General features: G+C 41.3%; 1 protein-coding gene across 1 annotated transcript in view; it reads right to left on the bottom strand.

Annotated features, from left to right (window-relative positions):
* The window catches only part of ARPC2 (actin related protein 2/3 complex subunit 2), a 28,433-nt gene extending 13,216 nt beyond the window's left edge, over nt 1-15,217 (bottom strand). The window contains exons 1-5 of the mRNA XM_033111973.1: nt 15,075-15,217; nt 14,778-14,859; nt 7,192-7,226; nt 5,775-5,887; nt 2,027-2,072 (exon numbers count right to left, since the gene is read on the bottom strand). Coding sequence (XP_032967864.1) covers nt 2,027-2,072; nt 5,775-5,887; nt 7,192-7,226; nt 14,778-14,851 — 268 coding nt within the window. The 5' untranslated portion in view covers nt 14,852-14,859; nt 15,075-15,217. The remainder of the gene's footprint in view (nt 1-2,026; nt 2,073-5,774; nt 5,888-7,191; nt 7,227-14,777; nt 14,860-15,074) is intronic.
* Between the last annotated feature and the right edge of the window lie 8,667 nt (nt 15,218-23,884).

Raw genomic sequence — 23,884 nt, forward strand, 5'->3', positions numbered from 1 at the left:
CAGAATAGGACTCAAATCCAAGTCTGCTGACCACTACACTGTTCTGCCTCCTTACAGTACACTGAGTACAAATTCTAGCAAACAAGGCTGGGATACTTGGTTATATAATGAAACGATTAATATGTGCCAAAAGTCTATGGATGATTTTGCAAGAATATCTGTATATCACCAAGGATCATTTCATAGTCTAGGCAACTGATGGGAATTCTGTTACCAGAACTGTATGGATTTCACATTGCCAAGTATCTTAAACCTTTATACAGTACTTTGCTACTATTTGATTTTTTTCCCCAAGAGCTTCCTGAGGTCTGTGTTTTTTGTTGCATCTATTCTCACTGAGAGCATGGGCTAAAATATCTAACTCTCTGTTCTAGACAGTACTTAGCACATTTTTGGCCCTCCAATATTAAATATCAACCATCATTCCATTTTGGGGACCTGAAAACCAGATAAGCAAGTAGACTACAAGATTAGATTAAAAAGGGAAATATTTAAAGTTGAGGTTTGCTAGTTTTAAGAAGCCAAATAAAACAAACTACATAAAACTACAGCTAAAGTCAGACTTTAAGTAAGACTCCTGATAGAACGAAAAGAACACAGTGAGCATGAAGAAAAGTAAAAACCTAGTAAGGCCTGCTGTTTTTTCCAAAGTTGCCTACATATACCCACAGAAAAAAAAGAGAGACTACTTTCACACATTTTGTACTTGTATGAACACAGGCCTGCAATCTTGCAGTCTATGCTTTTGCAGGAAGTGGAAGAGAAGGCCTAGGGACAGAAACATAAGCACTGTTATACTCCGGTTGTTCTGATAGATTTTAGGGTCTGACCAGTGATACGCTTGTCCCAGAGTTCCCATATGATTTTTCTCTTCTAGTTCTGTTCCTTTCTGAAATTCCTTGATTCTTCTTAAAGCCTATAGTGTTATTTACCTTTCGGTTTTTATTTCTGTGATACACTGGTACCATCAATTTGGGGATTAACACTTTTCAGTACTCTGTATGGATTGCAGTAAAAAACACCGATTAACAAATAATCTTAGTAGCAAGTTATATTCCAAAGGTATCTTTCTGTATTTGATCTTTTGTCTCCAGAGCAGCATACAGAAGACAAGGTATTCTATTAGGCTGGTGCAAAAATAATTGCGGTTTTTGCAATTAGTTTTAACCTTTTAAACCAGAATTACTTTTGCAACAACCTAATATCTAATGGGAGTGGTGAAGCAGTGACAAGTAAAAATGCGAGGAAAAACAAGGTCGGGTGAGGAAATAGGCTAGCAAAAGTAGGGACTGTTAAAAGAAAGTGACAGACACACCTTCCTTAAAACAATGTGCTCATCAAGGTACCACAGCAACAATATCTGAGTAATAAATATTATGCCCAAACAGTCTTACTGACTATGGGGTCCAGCTAAATGCTCCAGAATTTGTGACTATCGCTTAACCACAAGGATGAAAATATTGTTCAGTTTTTTCCATTTTAAATTTCCTTTAAAGCAGTGTAACATAGCTATTCTGATCAAGGATGGCCAAGGTGCTTTTTAATTCCTCTGGCCACAAAGGAGGCAGCGATTTATTAAAAGAATAAAGAAGATATTAAAATTTTTGTTACTTAAATAGCCGTGAATATTCCTTTTCCTTCTCCAAATGTGTAATGTACAGAAAAAGGTGTTTCTAGGAGCTAGAGGTGGAAATCAGTGTTTGCTTAGTCTTCTCAAAAGGCATTTTAATCACCACAAGCAAAGGTGGCTCTTTAGCTGAAAGATTAGGGAAGCGTCAATTGGCTCCTTTAAGTAAATGTTAAAAACGCACATCAATTCTGTACACAACACTGTGTACCACTATGGGGCAATGCAAAGCCCCTTAAAAGGTTTGTTTTTATGAAGAGAGTTAAAGTGGGAACTGGGTTCATACAGAAATATTTGTAAAATGAATAATATTTAAACAAAATCCTGTGGCAAAAAAAACCCAACAGAGTGCAAACAGGACAGGTCTCATTCCACAGTCACGCACACATCACTACATACCTGATTCTGGATTTACCAAGAAACTCCCGTACACTCTCTTTAATAACTGGAAAACACAAAAACAAGTATGTTAATCCAAAGGCCATGACAAGTTCATGATTTTTAAAGCACTGTGCATGCCAAGCTTCTCCTAAGCCAGCATTCTTCCTTTCATTTGGTGGATGGGAAATGGGATACAGAGGGGGAAGATGATTTATGTGAGCTACCAAGCAAGTCACTCACAGAACTAGGATTATACCCAAGAGGTCAGTCTAGCATCTGTCCTTCAATCAAGACTCATCCTTTACTCTTTCAGGTCACACCCTTTCCATGTTCCCAGATCAAGCTGCACATAATTGTCTTTGTTTTCAAGAGAGCTTCTAGATGTCAAATCCTTCTAGACCATCCGACATGACGTCAATTATCAACTAAGTACCGGCGAAACCACTAACCCAGGTGAAAGAAGAGATAAAGCAGAGTTGCTGGGGACAGATTCTGGTTAGCCTACTTATTTTGTAAGCTTTAAAATTATTTAGCTCCGCACCAGCTTTTTAAAGGCAAAAGACCAAATCTTAGCCAGTTATCTATGCTGGTGGGTCCACAGAAGATTATACTCTCTAAATGTCCTTTCCACAATACCCAATACACATTGCTGGCTACTCTCCGGCTTTGTGGAGTAAATGAGAAAACCTTTTTACACTTTCCTATGTGTTTTCTGTGTAGTGTGACTGACTGCACCTGGTGGAAACTGCTCCTAGGCTGACATGGTTTAAGAAACAAACTTTTTATATTGATAGGAATACTTCTGACTTAAATGTTACATGGGACACATTAAGCAGTAGAAAGGCAGCTATTTGGAGACAGAAAAAAACATTAAAGCCACTAGAATTTACTAAGCTTTTTGGTATTTGTTTAAGAGGCAAAACCCTCATTACAAACTTGTAAGGTGTCAGCAGTATTCCGTAAGAAGGTAAAACTGAGGCCAATCCACTAAACGACCTCGGGAGTATAACACGGTTTCGTCTCTAGGCATCCTATCTCACCAGACACACTAATGAGCCTCTTCTATCTTCTGGGATACCAAAAAAAAAAAGGGTACTTAATCTATGACAAGTTAACCAAATTAAAAGTGAACAAAAGCAAAAACTTGTTTTAATTGTTAAGAGTTAAATATCCACGTTTTAGAGAATCCCATTAGCCAGAGAAAACCACTGAGAACAGGCAGCACGGGAGTGGAGACCCATGCGAGCAGGCACTCTGCCTGGTTCACTGCTGTGGTCCCAGTGCCCAGATACCCGCATATGGGGACATTCAATCAACAGACGTCAATGAGTATCAACATCTCCCTTCCAATCTTATTTTCAATGTACTCTCTATTTCTAAAAGACCATCAGCAGACCATATATTTTCTGCATAATTTGAAAAAATTATCACATGGTGAGGTTCTCCACACCCCCATTCGTAAGTATTCTTTAATATTCCACATATTCATTTAACCTTTAGCTGGAAGAAATTATCTGCAACACTCGGGTAATAGAGTGGACTTCAAAGAATGAATCAGCGATTACATTTGTTTATATGAAGGCAAAAGATAAATAATGCCACATATAGTTCCTATTTGGTGACCATATAGCCACTGTGAGGTATCTCTTAGCCGCCGTGAGGAACTGAAGGGAGAGGTTTAAGGTCATGGAGTTTGTTGGTGGCACAGAGAGATGTGACCTTCAGGTGTCCCATGTACCACTTCTCCTAAAGAGTTTTGGGGAAAAAAAAGTAACAGGTACATCCCATAAGAATTTTACCTGGTATTCTACCTCTGAGCTACAATTCTGTACTGTGTGCACCATTGGTACTTGGAGGAAGAGGGAAGCAGATGTGGGAGAAACCACAGCCCCTAAGATTTAGTTTAATTCCAAGCTTACTAAGTTAACATTCTGAGATCTAAGAGGTTCTTAAGAGCCAAATTTATACCACGTTCAACTCCTCTGCTTCCTCCCCTTGGCCAAACCAGCCAATGCTTCCGTTTACTTCACTTGCACTTTTAACCATGATTCATTTTTCCATTTGCGCCCACTCTTCCAACCTGACACCAGGAGATGGGTGGAGGCAGCCTATCAATCACCCCATCAGACCTTCTCACCCCAGCACCAGAGGCTTTGTGCCTTGAAAAAAGGGCCTGTGACAAAGTAACAAGCTTCCTGTGGTTATCGCAGGCTGGTCACTGTTTAACCAACACAGGGAGCCACTTATTGCCTCCTCTGTTCCAACCCTGTCAGTGTTACTTACCCCACCCACGTGAGTGGGTGCGGTTGGTTCTTGGACCCTTGTGGTAGCTACAAGAATAGCAATGTGTTTGAGTTCTATTGTAAGGAAAGCACAGACGTGAAAGGAGAAATCTAGCCGAACACTTTCTTTCCCTTCCAAGGATTATTGTTATTCCACCGAGATCTTTAAAGAGAGAGGACTGCCTAAGGAGAATGATTACACAATTTGGCTGCTGAATAACTGAATTATTGTTTACTGTTAAACAATTGAATAATTGTTTAACAATTCTTTTCAGGTAGTTATTTTATAGTTAATCTAAAGCAGGGCCACCTTAATAGCCACTTGTTTCTTCTTACTCTTTATCTGGTAAAGAGAAGAAAGAATTAGCTACTATTTTTTATGTACTATAACCCATACGCTTTATATGATTAGGTCTTTCTCCTGAAGCTTTTCTTTTTCAGGTAAATAACCCTGAATACAAATGCTCTAAGTGTTTCTTATTCCCTTGAACTTAAGAGGCAAATCAGATAAGGTTTTGACTCTTCCCTTGAACTTACGATGTAAATCAATTGCATATGAACAACCAAGGGAAGTGACTACCTATGACTCTTGGTATTGTTTGGTTAACACACAATTTTAGTTTTTAAACCAAAAAATCAATCGAGCTTTTGATTATATTCTTTTGCAAACAGCCTTTTCATTATATAAATTTTCAATAATCAAAATCTACGACTCTTAATCGGCAAGAAGATAGAAATGGCTGTATCTTCATTCACCAGATTAAGGAGAACCTAGTTTGTTAAAACTAAAAGATATTTGAAAACTGATTCAGGAACTGAGTCATACTTCCTGCTCTGAGACCCAACCACAACGTGTGTGCACTGGTGTACAACAGCATTTTCTTTCTTCCATAAATGGTTCTCCCCAGAGCAAATACAGTTCAACAGGAACAAAACCTACTACTTTAGCTATCGAAAGAAGCCAGTGAATAAGGCATGGCCATCAAGTTTCATAATGCATGGATGTCCCCTGGGAAGAAGGGACACTTAAAGAAGCAAGCTGTAAAGAACATTAAATTTAAAGAGAAGATTTGTTTTAGTTTTCAGAATGAGAAATTAAGACTGTAAACTTTAAACAGGCCAGAATTTATACACCTCCTTGACAATGTTATAGAAGCAGAACAGAACCCATCTCATTCTTTGAAAGCTATTTTTGTATTGGTCAAGGAAGAGTATTCTTCGCTGCATTTTTTGAGAACTAAAGCTGTTTTTGTTTTCAATGGTTAGGGAATATCTTTATTTCTTGAGAGTAAAAAACAAGCAAGTAAAGAGCCAAAATCTTCTCTGGGAAATACCCGTCTTTTCATCATCATGAGAAATGGAGTCAGGAGCCCCTGGTCAGGTGAGCAAGCTATTCAGTGGCTGGTACCGATGAGGGTGATTCAATGCCATGGATCTACCCGGAGTGGAAACAACAGGCTCAAGGAAAATGACGTGGAACTTACCTCATCAGCACCATGTGCCTGAAGTTCCTTGTAGAATTTCAATGAAATACTGACCATCACTTTTGTTTTGTCTCCGTTAGGATTTGAAATATGATAGAGGACCCCATCAAAATCTGTAAGGAAAGCAAATAAGATTGCTTAACCTGGACATAGGAAATAATATTTCAAAGTGCTTGCCTACCTGTTGCAGGCCACATGTTGCAGGCGACAAGGAAGTACCCCTTGTAAGAAGGCATACGAGTAAACAGCCTTTATTTTAAATCCATGTGGGAAGTCAGCGGAAGCCCTGGGACAGAGCTGTCGAGTACCTATCCCTTTGCTCTTTTCTCAAATTACAAAGCTATTCTTACCTTAATCACAGCTTGGTGTTGAAAGAACATTTTAAAAAAACTTTTACTGTGATGCATTTTAAACATGTATAAAAATAAAAAGAACAGTATAATGAATTCCTATTCACATTATGTGGCTTCAACAATTATCAACACATGGCCAGCCTTGTTTCATTTAGACACACTTCTTCCATGATTTAGTCTGAAGCAAATCCCAGACATCGCAACATTTCACCCATAAATATTTCAGATTGTATCTCTAGAAGATAAAGAAGACTTCTTAAAAATATGGAGCCGCAATACCACAGTTATGCTTAAAAATTTTTAACAATTTCTCAATATCAAATATCCACTCAAGTGTTCAAATACTGTCTCAAAATTTTTTTTTTAAAATACTGTTGTCTTATTTGAATTCAGATCCAAACAAGGCCCACACAGTGCACTTGTTTCTCTCTTCTTAAGTTTCTTCTCATCTATAGGCTTCCTCTCTTTTTGGCTTGTACCTTGCCGCACTACACAGAGCCCTTACCCTGTCAGGGAGATCTGGCATTGCTAGTTAGGGAGGAAATGGGGACGGCGCCTGCCTCTAAGTCACAACACTTCGGAGCTGCAAAGTCTTCTGTCCAAGATCATCTTACAGAGAGGGTGGTTGTCTCAACTCAAAGTTCACACAGCAAGTGAGTAGTATGGACACCCAATTCTTTACAGGGGACAGGAAGCAGTAACATCTGTCTCTGACTCTCTGAACAGGTCTCTAGCATTTTCGTGTTTCCCCACTCAGTCTAGTGCGAGGCAAACAGAGATGGTGGCTACTTGAGGATGGTAACTCATTATTTCCAAATTAAAAAAACATGATTGTACCACAAAATTAAACCCAAAATTCTAAGATATTAGCAGGCTAACTTTACATAATTCACTAAATCCATCTAAAATAAAGACCTCAAATAATCATCTAACTGTAAAAACCTCAAAAAGACGTGACAATCAAGGGATAGTACTCCAAATGTCAAAGCTTATTTTAGGAACAGTTTTGTTTTCTATTTTTCATATTGTGCTTTCTCTTATAACTCTGAGATAAAGACACTTACCTGCAAATGTTACTTCTACTGCTTCTGGTTTATTTCTGCAAAAAACAAACAAACAAAAGTCTCTCAGTTAAGTGTATTGCTGCTTGCCTTCAAGGGAACTTACACAGGCTCCTGAGCTTTATTTAAGGTCAAACGACTCTGCATCAATCTCACGCATATCCAAGCACACAACTCGTTTTTTCACGCACCTGAACCTTTGGACTTACTTAAGGTAGAGGATAAAAACAGGAAGCAGGACAGACACAGCTTTTGTTTTCCAGCTGCTGTTGTGGTGGTGCTCACCGTCAACTCTGAATTCCTTACGACCACGATGTACACAGTTGTACACGTGAACCACAACATACTCTCCTTTAGTCGATGTCTCCCCCACAGGACAGTAGTATTGGAGGTAGTACATTCAGCAGGAAAAATGCTGAACAGAATGCAGGATAGTTTTAATTCAAGTCAGGATGATTTCAGGTCATAAAACGAAACAGAACGTTCTGTTCCATTTCAAAGACAATCTGTGAGTCTTCCTACACATCTTTCCCCCTTTCCCTTCATGTCATCCAAGTACTCACCACTGGCCTTATGAAACCATCTTTGTCTGGTTCTACCCTAATTTTGTTTTGAAATTCCAGGCTGTACTTCAACAGAAAGTGTAGCACAGAACGTTGAAACTACTGACAACAGTTCAAGACACCTATTTTCCAACTTTAGCTTTTTCATCAGGATCTGTTTTCAGACAAATTAACAACTACACGCCTTGATTTTCTGACCTCCTCATGTATAAATTGGGAGAATGCAAATGGTCCTACCTACCTCATAGAACTGCTAAAGATGAAATAAGACCAAAACAGACCAAAAGGACCTATACTGGAAGGCAATGACAGCCTAATACTTTCTGTACCATTGCCAGCTTAGCCTGGTACATGGACTTGTATTTGATAAATGCTGCTGAGTTATTACCTAGAAAGCATGGTACACATCCTAGCTATAAATAATAATGGTCAATCAACCCCCGGTGAAAAGCTACTTTACATGCTCTCTCCACTTCTCACAGCCCAATGGTAGGAAACAAATGGTTCTACTGTTAAATCCGCTAGCTACTAAGTCGAATGATTCCACTTTGTTTTGTGGGCCAGCAGACAAGACAGACACATTTTCACCTTTATTCTTGCCTAACTCAGGCAAGACCTCAAGATCAAGTATGTATCTTTTACACTACCTCTGTTCTCTCACCTACATAGAAACCAAGACTGACCTGCCCTCCAGGGTTGCTGGGAAATAACGGAATGTATGACGTTTTTTATGACTATTATAAAAACTGCTGCAGAGGCTAAACAAGACCTTTCAAGGAAACTGACTTCTATGGAGAATCTGTCACCCCTGTTGAAAAAAACCAACCCATACAAATCACATACAAAGTTCCATCCTGCTTCTTCAAGGCCATCCATATGTGACTGAGGAAAAGCACTTGGGTGTAAGAATGGAAGCATCCAGTGGCTTTATGAAGAAGTCGAGTTCGGAATACGATTAAAAAAAAAACACACAAAAACTAGATGAAAATTGAAATTGCTTCTGATCTTTCATTTGAAACCATAGCCAGGAAACAAAGGCAATGAATGGCCAACAACCATTCCTCACCTCTAGAAAACAAGAGCAAAGGAGCAAGTGGGAACATTAATCTCTGGCCCATTTGAATGAGATACTGAGAAGTGTACAATGGGAGGAAGCAATGAAGCGTCTTTTCCTGGGCAAGGCTGGCTCTGCCAACGAATCACTGTGGAGGTTTATAAAAGTCCACATTGCATCACTTAGTAGGTGGTGGTGGTTTTTTTTTTTTAACCTTTAGGTTTTAAGGCAGCCAATGAAGGGTTGAGTTCCTTACGCTCCCACTTCACTGACAGACTGAGAAAAATCAGCTATAAATAAATCACCTTAGGGTTCCAAGCTGTAAACGGAATTTTCTGAAATTTTGAGTTTCTGTAGGCCACAAAGTTCCCTGAGCACAAATCCCCAGTGGGAGAAGTCGCTAAGATCTGTACTAAGTGGTTTGCCGCCTGACTTGAGAATATTTGTCAAATCACTGCCATTAATATTTTAGTTTACTATTTATGGCTTCACAAAAGGTTGCAGAAGAGAGAGACGGGCTGCAGAGAGAGCATTAGGCCAAAGGAGTCTTCTTGAGAAGTCATCTGGGAGTCAGAGGTCCAAGAATTCTGCGCTCCAACAAGGAAACTGTACGGAGTGTGAAATATCCCATGGCAGGATCTTGTCTCAATCCCCAAACCAGGTGTTAAGTTATTTACTTTTGTGGTTTAAAATCATGGAGCTAGAGGGGAGTAAGTAAGATTAGTCTGGGGGAGAGTATATCACTTAACAGGCCAAAAAGATAAATGGTTATTTTCTATTCTACCATCTGCTAAAGTTCCAGAGAGTGGGGGTGAGTTTAATTACAGAAAAAGCAAGTCCTTCAGAGTTGACTGTTCAACTCAAGTTCTGTCACTTACTGGCTGTGCAACCACAGGCAATGTTACTCAAATGTTGCTGAGGCTCAGGTTCCCTTTCTAGACCAACTGAGGTGATATGTGTACAGCAAAGTTTCCCAACCAGTGTCTTTTGACTAAGTTACAGATATGCTGAGATAACGACCCCACCGCCCCTAGAGCAGGCCGGTGGCAGGACCTTGAGGCTAGACCATTTACTCAAATGTACAAATATGATCTTGTTCTGTGTGTGACGTATCTTAAATAAGGTCAGGAGTCACCAGTGCTGGGTGCCTGCACAATGCTTAATACATGTCTACTCTCCCACAACTCCCAAGAGCTCTAGTTTTCTCAACTGTAAATGGGAACTGCTCTATATCACATGGGAACATCTGAAATCAAATGAAGCCATGTTAAAGCTTATTAACAAAATGCCCAGTTCATAAATGATCAATAAATTAGTTCTTCTTCTAGGTGATGTCAGAGGAGACCAGACTTAGAAGCCATGGTTGGGAGAGGTTTTGGGATTGTGGTAATTCCCCGAATCAGCAACTGCTCAGCAGTACAAGGAGGAACAGAACCCCTATTAGTGCCAGACTATGTTGTAATGTCTGGAATCCTAGAACAAGCCAGCTGGGTAAGTTCTTAGGGTTACTGACTGGACAGCACCAGACAGTGAAACATATTAAATTCTTCAGAGGGGTTTTAAGAGTTTTTCTCAAAATCCTTTAGAAAAAAATTTCCTCTATCGTTTTTTCCTAAGGAAGCTTCTAGAATGTCCCTAATCAGTCAATAAAGAACTCCCAGCAACTGTATTACCCAATTTTCTTTTCTCATTAAGGATTTTGGAGCTTTTACTCCCAACTGTATCTAATTCCCCATTTGGGCATTTATGTTCTTTCTTCAGTTATCCTTTTCATGAGCTGAATTAGAGGAATTACTGGATTCTGCTCATTGGCTCACCATAAAGGTGTTTGATCACTCTCCTTCAAGTCCCCTATAAGGCTCCCAGCAAGGCCTACAAAAAGGCATCACATTAAGAGGTAGTCCTACTCTCTGCTGAAGCACATCTCAAAATATGTAAAGATGATCTAAAAGGCGGTTCACACAATGTCAGAAAAGTGATAAGCTCCAAGAAACTAAGAACCATTCTGACTTCATCCTTCAAGAAAACATTTACTGAACTGAATACATACACACACACACACACACACACACACACAGAGTCTAAACTTCCTTTGGGTAGAGCAGTTCTGTCATGTAAACTGTTCAAGAATACATTTGGTCATGATGACCTTTTAACTTGGAGGTACTATATGTATCTACCTACCTACACACACACACACACACACAGTGAGGATGCTGGGACACAAAGATGACTGAAATCATAGACCCTGCCCCTAAGCAGCCATCAGGTTGGCGGAATGTAGCTCTGGGGCTTCATTCCCACAGCAGTCCCACAGAGGCCAGAGGCCAGGGAGCAGTGTGTAACTATACTGACCTGTAAAAAGACCATCCAGATCCTCTTAGCACATCAGCCACTACATTCCAGTTCTTCTAAATGCTTAAACAATGTCCTAATTCCAAGTCACTTCAAACCAGTCTGTCTCTCTGAGGACATATGTAGCATATTTGGGAATGAGAACAAGGTATCAGCAAGATTTAATTTATTCCTTTCTCAAATCTCGCCTCTTCCCAGTCCTCGCCCACCCCAATTGGCACTGCTGGCTCTGAGCTTCACTCCCCCTCACAGAACCACAGCGCCCCACAATTTGCACAGCTGTAGCAAGGAGCGACACACTTAAAATCAGCAGCAATTTGCATCTGACAGCATTTCCTCAATCTTGGACTCCAGACTCTAGCTAAGTGACAGGCTTAGCTTGTGAGGCTGAAAAGGTTTTTGGTGTATATACAGTAACAAAAAAATTAAATTAATATGCCAGATTACTTCTGCTTTAATTGGGGGTCTATGTAAGAATCTGTACATGAAAAGGAAATGCTGTTGACAAGATCTGCATGTGAGATTATTTGCAGTGTTGAGTATAGCTGAGCCAAAAAAAAAAAAAGTTGAGCTTTTAAATCAGTCCCATTCTTTTCGTTTGTAGGCTGTTGGGGAGACAGCTTACCAATAATTACCAATTTTGTGAGGACATTACGTATGAATCATTCCAATAAGCTATTCTCCCAGGAGTGTGGTGGGAAAAAATAAAAAGCAATTTGTTTGGAATGAATCTTAGACTTTGTCGGAACTGCCTCCAAATTAAAAGGTTATCATGACCAAATGTTTCCTTCAACAGGGTAGATGACACACTTGCTCTACCCAAAGGAAGTTCAGACGTTTAGTAGTAGCATGTCACAGGCACGAAGATCCAACAGGATGCTCTGAGAGGCAGCATTTAAATAAAGAAAAGATCAACCTTGAAAGGAAAGGTACTACAACTGTGTTCTGAAGTATATACCACAGAAATGTTTTCAAGACTATCTCATGCTTACATTTTCAGTAACCGGAAGAGTGCAGTCCATTAGAACTTGCTGCAATACAAACGTTCTACATGTGCGCTTGCCAAACACGACAGCTACTAGCCACGTGTTGCAACTCAGCACTAAAACTGTGACTAAGGAACTTAATTTTTATTTCACCTTAATGAATTCTTAAACTTAACTAGCCACATGTAGCTACTGGCTACATGTCCTGTCCTATAGGACATCACAGAGTTGGAAGATTCACTCTGAAAAGGGCTGCTCTGAACCGTCATTTCTCCAATTGGTTTGCTCTGAGACCAGTCAAGCAGGGTGGAGTTGACCTCTCCCCACAGGTTTCCACACTGGCAAAGCCTTTCAAATCTCCAGGGTTTCTCCTCCAAGCTACTCCCTTTCCTTAGTATCGTTCTCTGATCTCTCCCCCACACAACTCACCCATTAGCTCCACTGTAAACTTGGCCAACAGGCTCTCTCAGAAAGGCTCTCTTTTTCTGTTGCTGCCTGGTAAGCACTGGTAGAATCTCATACATGTTTATGATTATCACACGAGTTATCCTTTGCTGGAGGTTCTGCCCCAGGCATGCACCTTGGTAAATACCTATGTACTTCACTGCCGCCTCATCTTACTGGGATGCCTGAAAATTAACACTCGGGTTCGGAAGCTGGCTTCTGCTAGGTTCCAGGAAAGCCCTACCTCTTAGGCAGGATATCATGGTCTCTATTCAAAGACGTTCAAAGTGCTTTTTAGCAGAATATGTTTTGAGCCCACTTATTTAAAGTCACAGCTGAAAGGGAAGATGGGCCAGAATAAGAGCCAGAACTTGCTGCCCTGCCCCAATACCCAACACCGCTACAAAATATACTTTGTTAGAAATGGCCTAGTAGTTCTAACTTATGCCTTCCAGACTTGAGTGCCTACTTTAATTCCTCTGAAATGATTAGTTGTTCTTTTTAAGAGTAATTTTCTAAAACGAAAAGAGCTGAAGTTTCGAATAATGGGTTACATTTTGGAATCAAGTTATTAACACAAATAGATGTAAATGGACTCCTATAAGGCAGGCTTCGACTTGAAAATGCAGGCATTTATCTGGTGGATCAGCTTATAACCACCCAGGTCTCATTCTTTACTAGTCTGGACTTGAGAATGCACTTAAGATCAGCTGTGAAAATGCAGAAGTCAATTTAACTTCCTCCTATGTGCTGCAGTGCTCAAAAAAGTACACTGTAATCACCCAAAATAAGACTCTGAGCTGATTCGCTTGAACATTTAAAATACAAAGGAACTGGTAAGTGAGGCTGGATACAAGAAGCAAATTAGCTTAAAATATAAGCTACTGCAGCCCCTGGCAGGAAACAATAGCTACTGCTACTGCTCACTTCAAGGAAAGTTGTGCTTTGTTTTACAGATAAAATCTGTGGCCTTATAAAAGAGATAGGAGGAACACAATATATTCAATTTAAACAATGGGTTAGAAGTATTTGTTTTAATGCCTCCAAGCCACAAGTTCATATGACCACTTAGAAGTTCCCCTCCTCCAATCCTCTCCCGCCTAGTTCCCAGTTCACCAGAAGCAGTTTGCACTTATTTCCTCAACTGTGCAACCAAGATGTGAAGCCCCATCATCACAGATGGGGAAACGAGGCACAGGGACTGGCCACAAAGCACCAAAAATAAGAAGCTAGAAGCAATTCCTTGGCTCATGTTTTAAAGCAAAGCAGCTTTGAGGGAGGAGGTTGTCCTTTACCGATTCTTGTGTTTTGATAGAGAAGGCTGCCTTGAAATCTGTCCTAAGCCCACCTTTAAAAAGGCCAATGATAAAAAAGGTTATTCGAGACCTTTATAGGCTCTGAAGGCTTTCACGTGTGTACCTGGGCCAGGATTACCGAGGAAGAAATCTGACCAGGGGTCTGGTATAAGAATGGAAACGATAACCAGATAAAGGCTAGTGGGTGGGGAAAAGTGAATGAGTATCTCAGAACAGAGATAAGGAAGAGGTGTGGATGAGGAGACTATTAGCTTTGCTTGAGAAATGTGTAACGAAAAGACCAGTGTCTCTCAGTAGGATTCAGGGAAAGGAAACTACAGACATCGCGTTTTTCTGGCTGCAAGAGTGGGTCTACTTTCAGTCTTTCTTCCTGCTCCTTTAAATGACGAGCTGGGGCTGGGGAGCGAGAAGGCTGATGACGGTCTGAGCCTGCCTCTTCTTCCCTCCTCCAGCCCTGGGAATTCCTGGAAAACTCCTTCCAACCCAATCCAAACGGGCTCTCTTCGGGTTCGGAACAATGACGGGGAATACGAAGGCAAGCGGTCCCCTGCTCGCTCCAAAGGGCAATGGGATCCTCCTGCGTGAGTCCCAGCCCAAGCTGCACCCACGTCCCACAGGTCTCCTGCCCTTTAGCACGCGCACTCCAGTCCACTCACTGCTTCCGCATCCCTCCTCTGAGCCTCTCCCCACGCATCTCTGCCCCTCACCCCACCGCGCCCAATCGCCTCCCACGTCTACTCCGCCGGGGCAGTCCCCACACCCGGCCAGGTTCCCCATCTCTCTCACGTCTGGAGGGTGCTCAACGACACTGGGATTAGCAGGGGTCAACTTTGCCTCCCCCGCCGCCCTCCGGCCCCGGGCGCGCGCTCACCCGGCGGCCGCGTTCTCGAACTTGAGTGCGAGCGTCTCCTCGATGATGCGGTTGTTCACCTCCAGCAGGATCATGGCGGCGGCTGCCCCGGGCAGGGGAAGGAGAAACAAGGGCGGGTGAGGGTGGGTAAGGGAGAGAAGGACGGAGAGAGAGGTCCTGCTGCCCTCTGAGGAGGGGGGCTGGGTGGGGTAGGAGGTTAGGGGAGAAGGGGAGAGGGAGCGGGATACGGGGATGGGGGAGACGCGCGCGCTGCCCGCGCACGCTCTGACTGTGGAGACACCCACCCACCCGACCCACCTGGCCCCAGAAGCCTGAACCCGCCTGCCGAGCCGCCGCCGCCGCCGCTGCCGCCTCACCGACAAGCCCGGTCCCCGCCCAGCCCCCGGCTCCAGCCGGCCACTTCCGCTCTCACACCCACTTCCGCTCGCCGCCCGGACGCGCGGCCCCGCGACTCCATTTCCGCTCCAATCTCTTGTGCGCGCGCACGCAGGCGCGCGCGCCGGGGCGAAACGGAGGCTGCGCCTGCGCACGCGTAATACCGCCAGCCCGCCTCCACTTTCCCACAGACCCGCTCGGATCCAGTGTCTGCAAGTATGTCTCCCAGCCGGTTGTAGTCTCCCAAGGCGTGCCTTAGTGTCCAGCCCCTCCCTCCCGCTCGCTCGTCGCAGAGGTCAAGCTCCACCCTTCCGGTCTTGTCATTTCAGAGACCCCCCTCCCCCCCAGCCAAGTACCTTGCTCTTCTCGTTTCCCAGCCGGCTTCTTTGCTCTCGTCTTGTTCGTTGGAGGTGTGCCCCTTCCTCATGCCACACTAATGACTCTCCAGCGTCATCATCACGCATTTCTCCAACGAATATTTAGTGGGCTGCTGTTCTGTGCTGGGGATACAGTGGTGAATGAAATAGACTAGGTCCTGCCCTAGTGGGGCTTATAGTCTGGTAAAGGAAGCAGACAATAAATAAACTCTCAATTATATAACGACACATTGTTTAGATGACAGTGAAGGAAAGGACTGAGAAGTCATCAAGGTGAAAGGGCAACTTGGATGGGCCGCCCTGGGTTCCTGTCATTCCTCCATTTCTGTGCCTGGGGGGCTGCCTCCGGGTGCTGGGACATGATGGTCTTTGTCTTTGAAACCCTCACCTTCCAGTACCTCTCTCTGCCTCATATGCCTTCTTACTCATCAGCAAGAATCTGAACTCATTTTTGTGCTATATCTGCACCTTCTGCCTGTGTGTGCCTTGTGTTGTATTTTTCCTCCTCCAGGGTGAATCTAACGAACTTAGTTAAGTCCCTTCCCCATGCAATGATATATTTTCTGCCAAGTGGTCTTGGAGGTGGGGAGGGGAGGAATATCAACAACAAAATGAATGAAAAACTGGCCCCTGTCATCAAGGCCCAGACGGCCCTTTAAAACGGATTTCCTTGTTTACCAGCCATGGATAAATTTCAACAAATTGCAGATGCCCCCAAATTATACGCTAACATTTATTGAACTAAAATAATGCATATATGTATTTTAAAAATATATACCTATACTAAAGGCTTGTAATGAAAAAAAATCAGTTCACTGACTGATCCTCAACCCTTCTACATATTCATTTGATTAGATCCATATATCTAAATAAATGTTTATATGACTAATTCTTGATTTGTTAATTTTAAGGATTATCTGCTGACTTCCTGCGGTGATAGATAAGAATGTGACTCTATCACTTCTGTTCACCCCTTGACATAGTTATGTAACAATTGTTGGTTAAACCAATAATCAGCATTTAAATTATTATGTATGTAAATATTATTTACCAATAAGCCAAGAAGTGTACTACAACTATGTCTTCTAGCTTATACAGCCCTTCATTTTTTCTTGGAGTTGATAATTGCCTTTTTTCTCTCACTTGTCAATTTTCTATATATCCACAGTTGGCTGTCCCTCAACCACCACAAGTGCTCTAAGACTGTCAAAGAATCTAGCAATATTTTCCATATACTCAAATACTTAAGTTCCACTTTTTCTGTAGAATCTTCATCCCAGGATCTTCCTTCCTCTTGTTTCAATCTGGTTTTGCCCATTTCCTGCATTTTAACATGGTCACAATGCACATTACGTTGTGAGGAGCACTGTATTGATGGACTTCCCTGTAAGATGCAACAATGAGGTGCCGGATTTCATTGGGGGCCCATGAATGTCAATATTGGGAGGTCTCTTCTCCGGAGAAGAATCCTCCAGTTGTGTTTGGGGTTTGTAAGCTTGGCTGTGAGTATTCCTAGCCGAGCTTATAAACATTCCTAGAGTGTATGGAAGCAGGGAAGACGCTTTGGGTCACAGCTGACTTCCACTTGATGCCATTATCAGCCCTGTCCCTCCCCTACTACCTTCCACTGGGCTAGAATCTACAGAAAATGGATTTCTGTAGAAATGGTGGTGGAGATGAAGGACAGGGTGGAAGTGGGATAGGTTGGGTGGGAAAGGGTATAATCACTTGACTGCTTGAGGATCTAGAACAGATTTTCAACCAATTTTTTTTTAAATTTTGCATTTGGTTTATTTAAACTTATAACAAATGGAATAAATAAATATTTTTGTATTCACCCCCCAGCTTTCTTGAATCTTAACATTTTATATTAAACTTGCTTCAGAGCTTTAAAAAAATAGTTGAAACGTCCCGTGAACCCTACCCAATTTCATTCCTTCTCTCCTTCATCTCCCTCCCTGTACCCACAAATGTAGGTATCACTATGCATTTGGTGTTTATCCTTCCCAAGTATATTTTTACACTTTTACTACATATGTGTGTATCCATATGTAAACAATGTATAGCATATTTTTCATGATTTTAAGCTTTTTGGTAATAGTATCATACTGTAATCTCTTTTGAAACTTGTTTCTTTTAGTCAACAGTACATTTTTGAGATTCACCTATGGAATTACTTGTAGCTATTTTAACTGTGACATAGCATTCCATCATATTATTATGCATTATGATTTTCAGTGTTCATTTATTCTCCTGTTGAAGAACATTAAAGTTCTTTCTAGTATTTTTGCTATTATAAGCAATGCTCCTTTGAACTTTCTTATACATATTTCCTGTGTACAGGTGTGAAGGGTCTATAAGGCATGTTTTTAGGAGTGTAACTGCTGAGATGTGGGCTACAGACATCTTCAGCTTCGGCTAAATGTTGCCAAATTGGTCTCCAAATTAGTTGTACCAATTTATGTGTCCACTAGCAACATATGAGTGTTCTCATTGCTCACTGTCCTTGCTAGCACTTGGTATTGTTAGCCTTTGAAATGAATTGATATTAAAAAACATTTGATTGTTTATAAAATAAGAATTAGGCAGCTAGAGAGGCATGCATGAAGGCTCAGAGGCCAGATAACATGACATCTTGCAGAAAGTGAAAGCAGATTAGTAAATTGTGGGTAGAGCTGCAGGGGAGAAGTGCTGAGAGATGGCTGGCTGGAGACATTACGAGCTAATGTTTATTGAGGTTTAGTATTTATTCGGTGTTAGTGCTGTTTTAATAACTTTACATGTATCATCTCATTGAATCCCTGTGACAGCTCTAAGAAGTAGGCACTAGTATTAGTTCATTTTGTAGATGATGAAAGTGAGGTGCTGAGAGGCTGAAGAATATGTATGTGACTGGTTATTGTGCTGGGATTCAGACTCCAAATGTCATGCTCTTGACTACTGTGCAACACTTGTATCCGTTACTGAGCAGGATAGTTTAGTATTTTAGTTTCAAGTGTGATAAAATCAGAGTACAAAAACCTGGACCTGACATGCCGTTTAAAAATAATGAAAACAGCTTCCTGACTGAACCTTCATCCCGCTGAACCTTGATGGCCAAAGTAGAGAAAGTAACTGTTCTCAAACAGCGAGAAATTTTCCGTTTTCAGTCTTAAAGATAGAGGCTGGGAGTCATCCTGGGATTGAGGGGATGTCTGGCTAGCCTCCATTTGGTCCCCTGGATCTACTCTTCACCTCTCTCCATACCCACATCAATTGGGCCCCTTGCACTTGGGCTTTGGTCAGCTAATAAGAAGTCCCAACCGCAAGAGGAAGGGAAGGAGGGAGGGAGGGCGGGCGGGAAGGAGGCATGGATAGATAGATAGACAGACAGACAGACAGACAGACGGATAGATAGATGAAAGAGAGAGAAAGAGAGAGACAGAAAGAGAAACACACACACACACAGATCAGAGTAATTAATCCCCTGCTTCCTCTTCCTTGTGAGGTTGCTACCTCAGGCTGGCTGTCCCTCAACCGAATGTCACAGCTTCTGTCAAAGTGGCCACCTCAGCAAAACTCTTTTCTTCATTCCAAGTCCTGGTAACCATCCCTTCCCTTCAACTCTTAGGGCCTAGGTGTGGTATCAGCTTGGCTGCTGTTAGTACTGGATTACTGCATTCTCTCTTGTGGTTCCCTTACATCCACACTTTTGTAAATACAGTCATGTGCCACTTAGCAATAGGGATACATTCTGAGAAATGCATCATTAGGTAATTTCATTTTTTTGTGCAAACATCATAGAGTGCATTTACACAAACCTAGATAGTATAGCCTGCTATCCATCTAGACTATGGTATAGCCTGTTGCCCCTAGGCTACAAGCCTGTATAGCATTTTACTGTGTAAAATAACATGAGATTAAATCAAGCACAGAGAAGAAAATGCAATCAAGAGACAAGGTAAGCATGCGATGTATCAGGGTGCTGCTGGTGTAACATGCTGTTTTACAGCAAACTTTTTTTTTCAGAAATAGAAAGAGTATACTCTAAAATAATGATAAAATATATAGTACAGTAAATACATAAGCCGGTAACATAGTTGTTTATTATCAAGTATTATGTACTTTACATGATTGTACGTGTAAATTTTATATGGCGGGCAGTGCAGTAGGTTTGTTTGTAACAGCATCGCCACACACACATGAGTAATGTTGTGCTATGTTATGACAGCTATGATGTCAGTAGGTGATAGGAATCTTTCAACTTCATTACAATGGACCACATATACTCCATTATGGGACCACGGCACTATATGTGGTCCGTCGTTGACTGAGACGTCGTTAGTATGTGGCACATGTCTGTAGTCCTTTGTAAATACACCCTCTTCGAATTATCCTATCTTGAGTATCCCATTTGTTTCCTGTGGAATCAAGACTAACATGGTGTGTGGGGGATTGATGTCATGGAAGATAGTGAAATAGGAAGCTCCAGGAATCGGTATTTTTCTTTTTAATTCTTTTTTAAATTGGGGAATATTGGGGAACGGTGTGCTTCTCCAGGGCCCATTAGCTCCAAGTCATTGTCCTTCAATCTAGTTGTGGAGGGCGCAGCTCAGCAACAAGTCCAGTTGCTGTTTTCAATCTTAGTTGCAGGGGGCACAGCCTGTCGCGTCCAGCGCAACAAGGGCAGTGAGGGTGCGAGAAGGGGCGGTTTGGGTTAAGTTTTTAAGAAAGAAACAAACAGAGACTTAATGCAGTTAAATCTCTCCGAAGGCCCAGGGGTCTCTCAGTCTCAGAGGACTGGAGCCCAGAATAAGGCTGACTGAAGGTTTTTATTGATAGGTATACAAATATAAGAAAGTAACATTGTTTCTTACACGGTCTGTGAGACTCATGCATCATAGTAGAAAAATGTTTATTCCAATCACCCTTTGTCTATAAACAGCCGAAGCACAAGGTCCCATGATGTCTAACCTAAGATATGTACCTTTTCAGGGTCAAGTCTCTCATATTGTAACAGCTCCGTTGAGATAAGTGGAGAGAACTGATCTTTATTGTCTTCATGATTTCTCTCACAAACAGGTGCAAGGGAAAAGCCAGAGCCGGCAACAGACTTTCCCAGGCAGGGGTAAGGGGAGGCAAGGCCTCTTTCCATATTTTTCTAAGACAGCTCATTAGGAGTCCCCACTCGGTTCCGCCTGGCTTAGGTTGTATCTCCCGTGAAATATCTTACCCGTCTTTGGCTACAAACCATCTTTTGGGGACCAAACAGAGAGACATAAGATATAAACACAAAAATAAAACAGAGTCCCAAAAAGACACAGTCTTACAGACTCTTCTTTCCTTAAAAAAGAACACGGGGGGACAGTTGGCTAGGCTGCTGTGTGACTACAGCAGCCCACCATCCCATGCAGGAATTGAATCGGCAACCTTCAATCTAGTTGTGGAGGGCGCAGCTCACTGGCCCATGTGGGAATCGAACCTGCAACCCTGTTGTTCAGAGCTCGTGGTCTAACCAACTGAGCCATCCGGCCGCCCCCAGGAATCAGTATTTTAACTGCAATAACTGTTGCGCTTGCAAGAACCATCAGAATCAACTATTTGGAACTCTGGAGTCTAGTTGAACACTTGCAGCATTCAGGAAGTGCTTGATGAATAAAGATACTGGTGACTTTTGGTAAATCTCAGTGTTTCATGTAGCAGCTACCATCTCCTATCTGTGCAGTAGACAGTTATGTGGGTGGCTGTTCACATCTCTGGTGTGGCTTGCAAGGGTGGGCAATACGAACATTGTTCTCCAAAGTCAGGGTTGTTTGTTTTGATCGGCCTGGCAGTTTGCTAATGGGCAGGCACAGAGGCTGGCTATTGTTTTAACCCCATAGACTGCACTGAAGTGGCTTACCCAGTGTCAGTTAAGGGAATATAAAGGGACAGAACACCCCTTTTATTTTTCCTTTCCTTTCCATTCTTTTCTTTCCTTTTGGACAGCAATTTAATGAAATCTCTGTCAGGTTACTGGCTGACCACAGATATAACAAAATGAGACCTCAGTGACCACACACAACAAAGAATATAGTCTTTGTAAAAATAGTTTGGAAAAGACATTAAATGAACGATGGGAGTTTTCATCAAACAATAACAATATTCTGTATGTGTGTGTATGTGTGTGTGTGTGTGTTTAGGATCTGATTTCCAGGGTTAACACTTTGACATTCAAAATGCCCAATTCACATTAGAAACTATAATGTATACAAAGAGACAGTTAAGTATGGCCCATTCACAGTTTTTTTTTTTTTTTTAAAGGAAGTAATTGATAGAAAACACCCCCAAAGAAACCTAAACATTGGACTTACTGGAAAAATACTCAATAAACTGTCTTAAATATACCCAAGGAGATGAAGGAAACCATGGAGAAATAACCATGTATGAACGATGTATGAACAAGTACAGAATGTCAATAAAGATGTAAAAATTGAAAGTAGGAACTAGAGGGCCGGCCCAGTGGCTCAGGTGGTTGGAGCTCCGTGCTCCTAACTCTGAAGGCTGCCAGTTCGATTCGCACATGGGCCAGTGAGCTCTCAACCACAAGGTTGCCGGTTCAATTCCTCAAATTCCGCAAGGGATGGTGGGCTGCACCCCCTGCAACTAACAATGTCAAGTGAAACTGGAGCTGAGCTGTGCCCTCCACAACTACCCTCCACACTATGATTACAACTTGAAAGGATAACAACTTGACTTGGAAAAAATCCTGGAAGTACACATTGTTCCCCAATAAAGTCCTGTTCCCCTTCCCCCAATAAAAAAATCTTTTAAAAAAAGTAGGAACTAGATAGAAATTCTGGACCTGTGAAATATAAGAGGGGTTCATCAGCAGATTTAAGTAGACAGAAGAAAGAATCAATGAACTTGGATATAGGGCAAATTAAAATTACCTAGTTTGAAGAACAGAAAGAAAAAAGAATGAAGAAAAATGAACAGAGCCTAAGGGACATATGGAACAGCATAAAGCCCATTAACACACACACGTTATGGGACTCCAAAAAGGAAAAGAGAGAAAGGGGTAGAAAAAATATTTGAAGAAATGATGGTCATAAACTCTCCAAATTTGATGTAAAGACATGAATATACACATCCAGTAAGCTCAAATAACTCAAAGCAGAATAAACTCAAACATCTATACTGAGATACATTATAATCAAACTGTTGAAAGCTAAAGACAAAGAGAAAATCTTGAAAGTAGCAAGAGAGAAGTGGCTCATCATTTACAAGGGATCCTTAATATGGTTAACAGTTGATTTCTCATCAGAAACCATAGATGCCAGAAGGCAGTGGGATGATATCTTTAAAGTGCTGGGGAAAAAATTCTATCAACCAAGAATTCTATATCCAGAAAAACTATCTTTCAAAAGTGAAGCAGAAATTAAGATGTTCCCAGATAAATAAAAACAAATAGAGTTCATTGCTAGTACATCTACCATACAAGAAATGCTAACAGGAGTCCTTCAGGCTGAAATGAAAGGACACTAGATGGTAACATGAAGTATTATGAAGAAATAAAGATCACTGGTAGACGTAACTACATACGTAAACTTAAAAGCTAGTATTATTGTATTTTTAAATGTAAATCCTCTGTTTTCTATATGATTTACAAGCCAAATGCATAAAACAATAATTATAAATGTATGTTAATGGGCACACAATATATAAAGATGTCATTTGTGACAATAACAACATAAAGGTGGGATGGAGAGGGTTAGGAACAGAGTTAATGTATGCTATTGAAGTAAGTTGGTATAAAGTCAAATTAGATTTTTATAAATTTAGGATGTTAATTTTAATCCTAATGGTAACCACTAAAATAATATCTGAAAAACAAGTTTGGAAAAAGAAATGAATAAGGAATCAAAATTGTACACTAGAAAAATCAATCAAATGCAAGAGTAGGCCATATTGGAGGAGATAAAAAACAAAAAAAGATATAAGACATATAGAAAGTCTAAATCTTGTTAAGATGGCGCAATATTCCCCAAAGCAATCTACAGATTCTATGCAATCCTTATCAAAATTCCAGTGGCTAACTTTTTGTCATTGTTGCAGAAATGGAAAAGCTGATCCTTAAGTTTGTAGAGAACGGCAAGAGACCCCAAAGAATGAAAATGATATTTTAAAAGACAAACAAAACTGGAAGATTCACACTTTCTGAATTCAAAAGTTATTACAAAGCTGCAGCAATAAAAAGTGTGGTACTGGTATAAAGACAGACATATACAGACCAATGGGATAGAATTGAGAGTCCAGCAATCAACCCAACATCTATGGCCAGTTGATTTTTTACAAGAGTACCAAGACCACTCAATGGGAGAAAGAAGAGTATCT

The sequence above is a fragment of the Rhinolophus ferrumequinum genome, chromosome 8, assembly GCF_004115265.2.
Source record: "Rhinolophus ferrumequinum isolate MPI-CBG mRhiFer1 chromosome 8, mRhiFer1_v1.p, whole genome shotgun sequence".
In the NCBI taxonomy this organism is placed as follows: Eukaryota; Metazoa; Chordata; class Mammalia; order Chiroptera; family Rhinolophidae; genus Rhinolophus; species Rhinolophus ferrumequinum.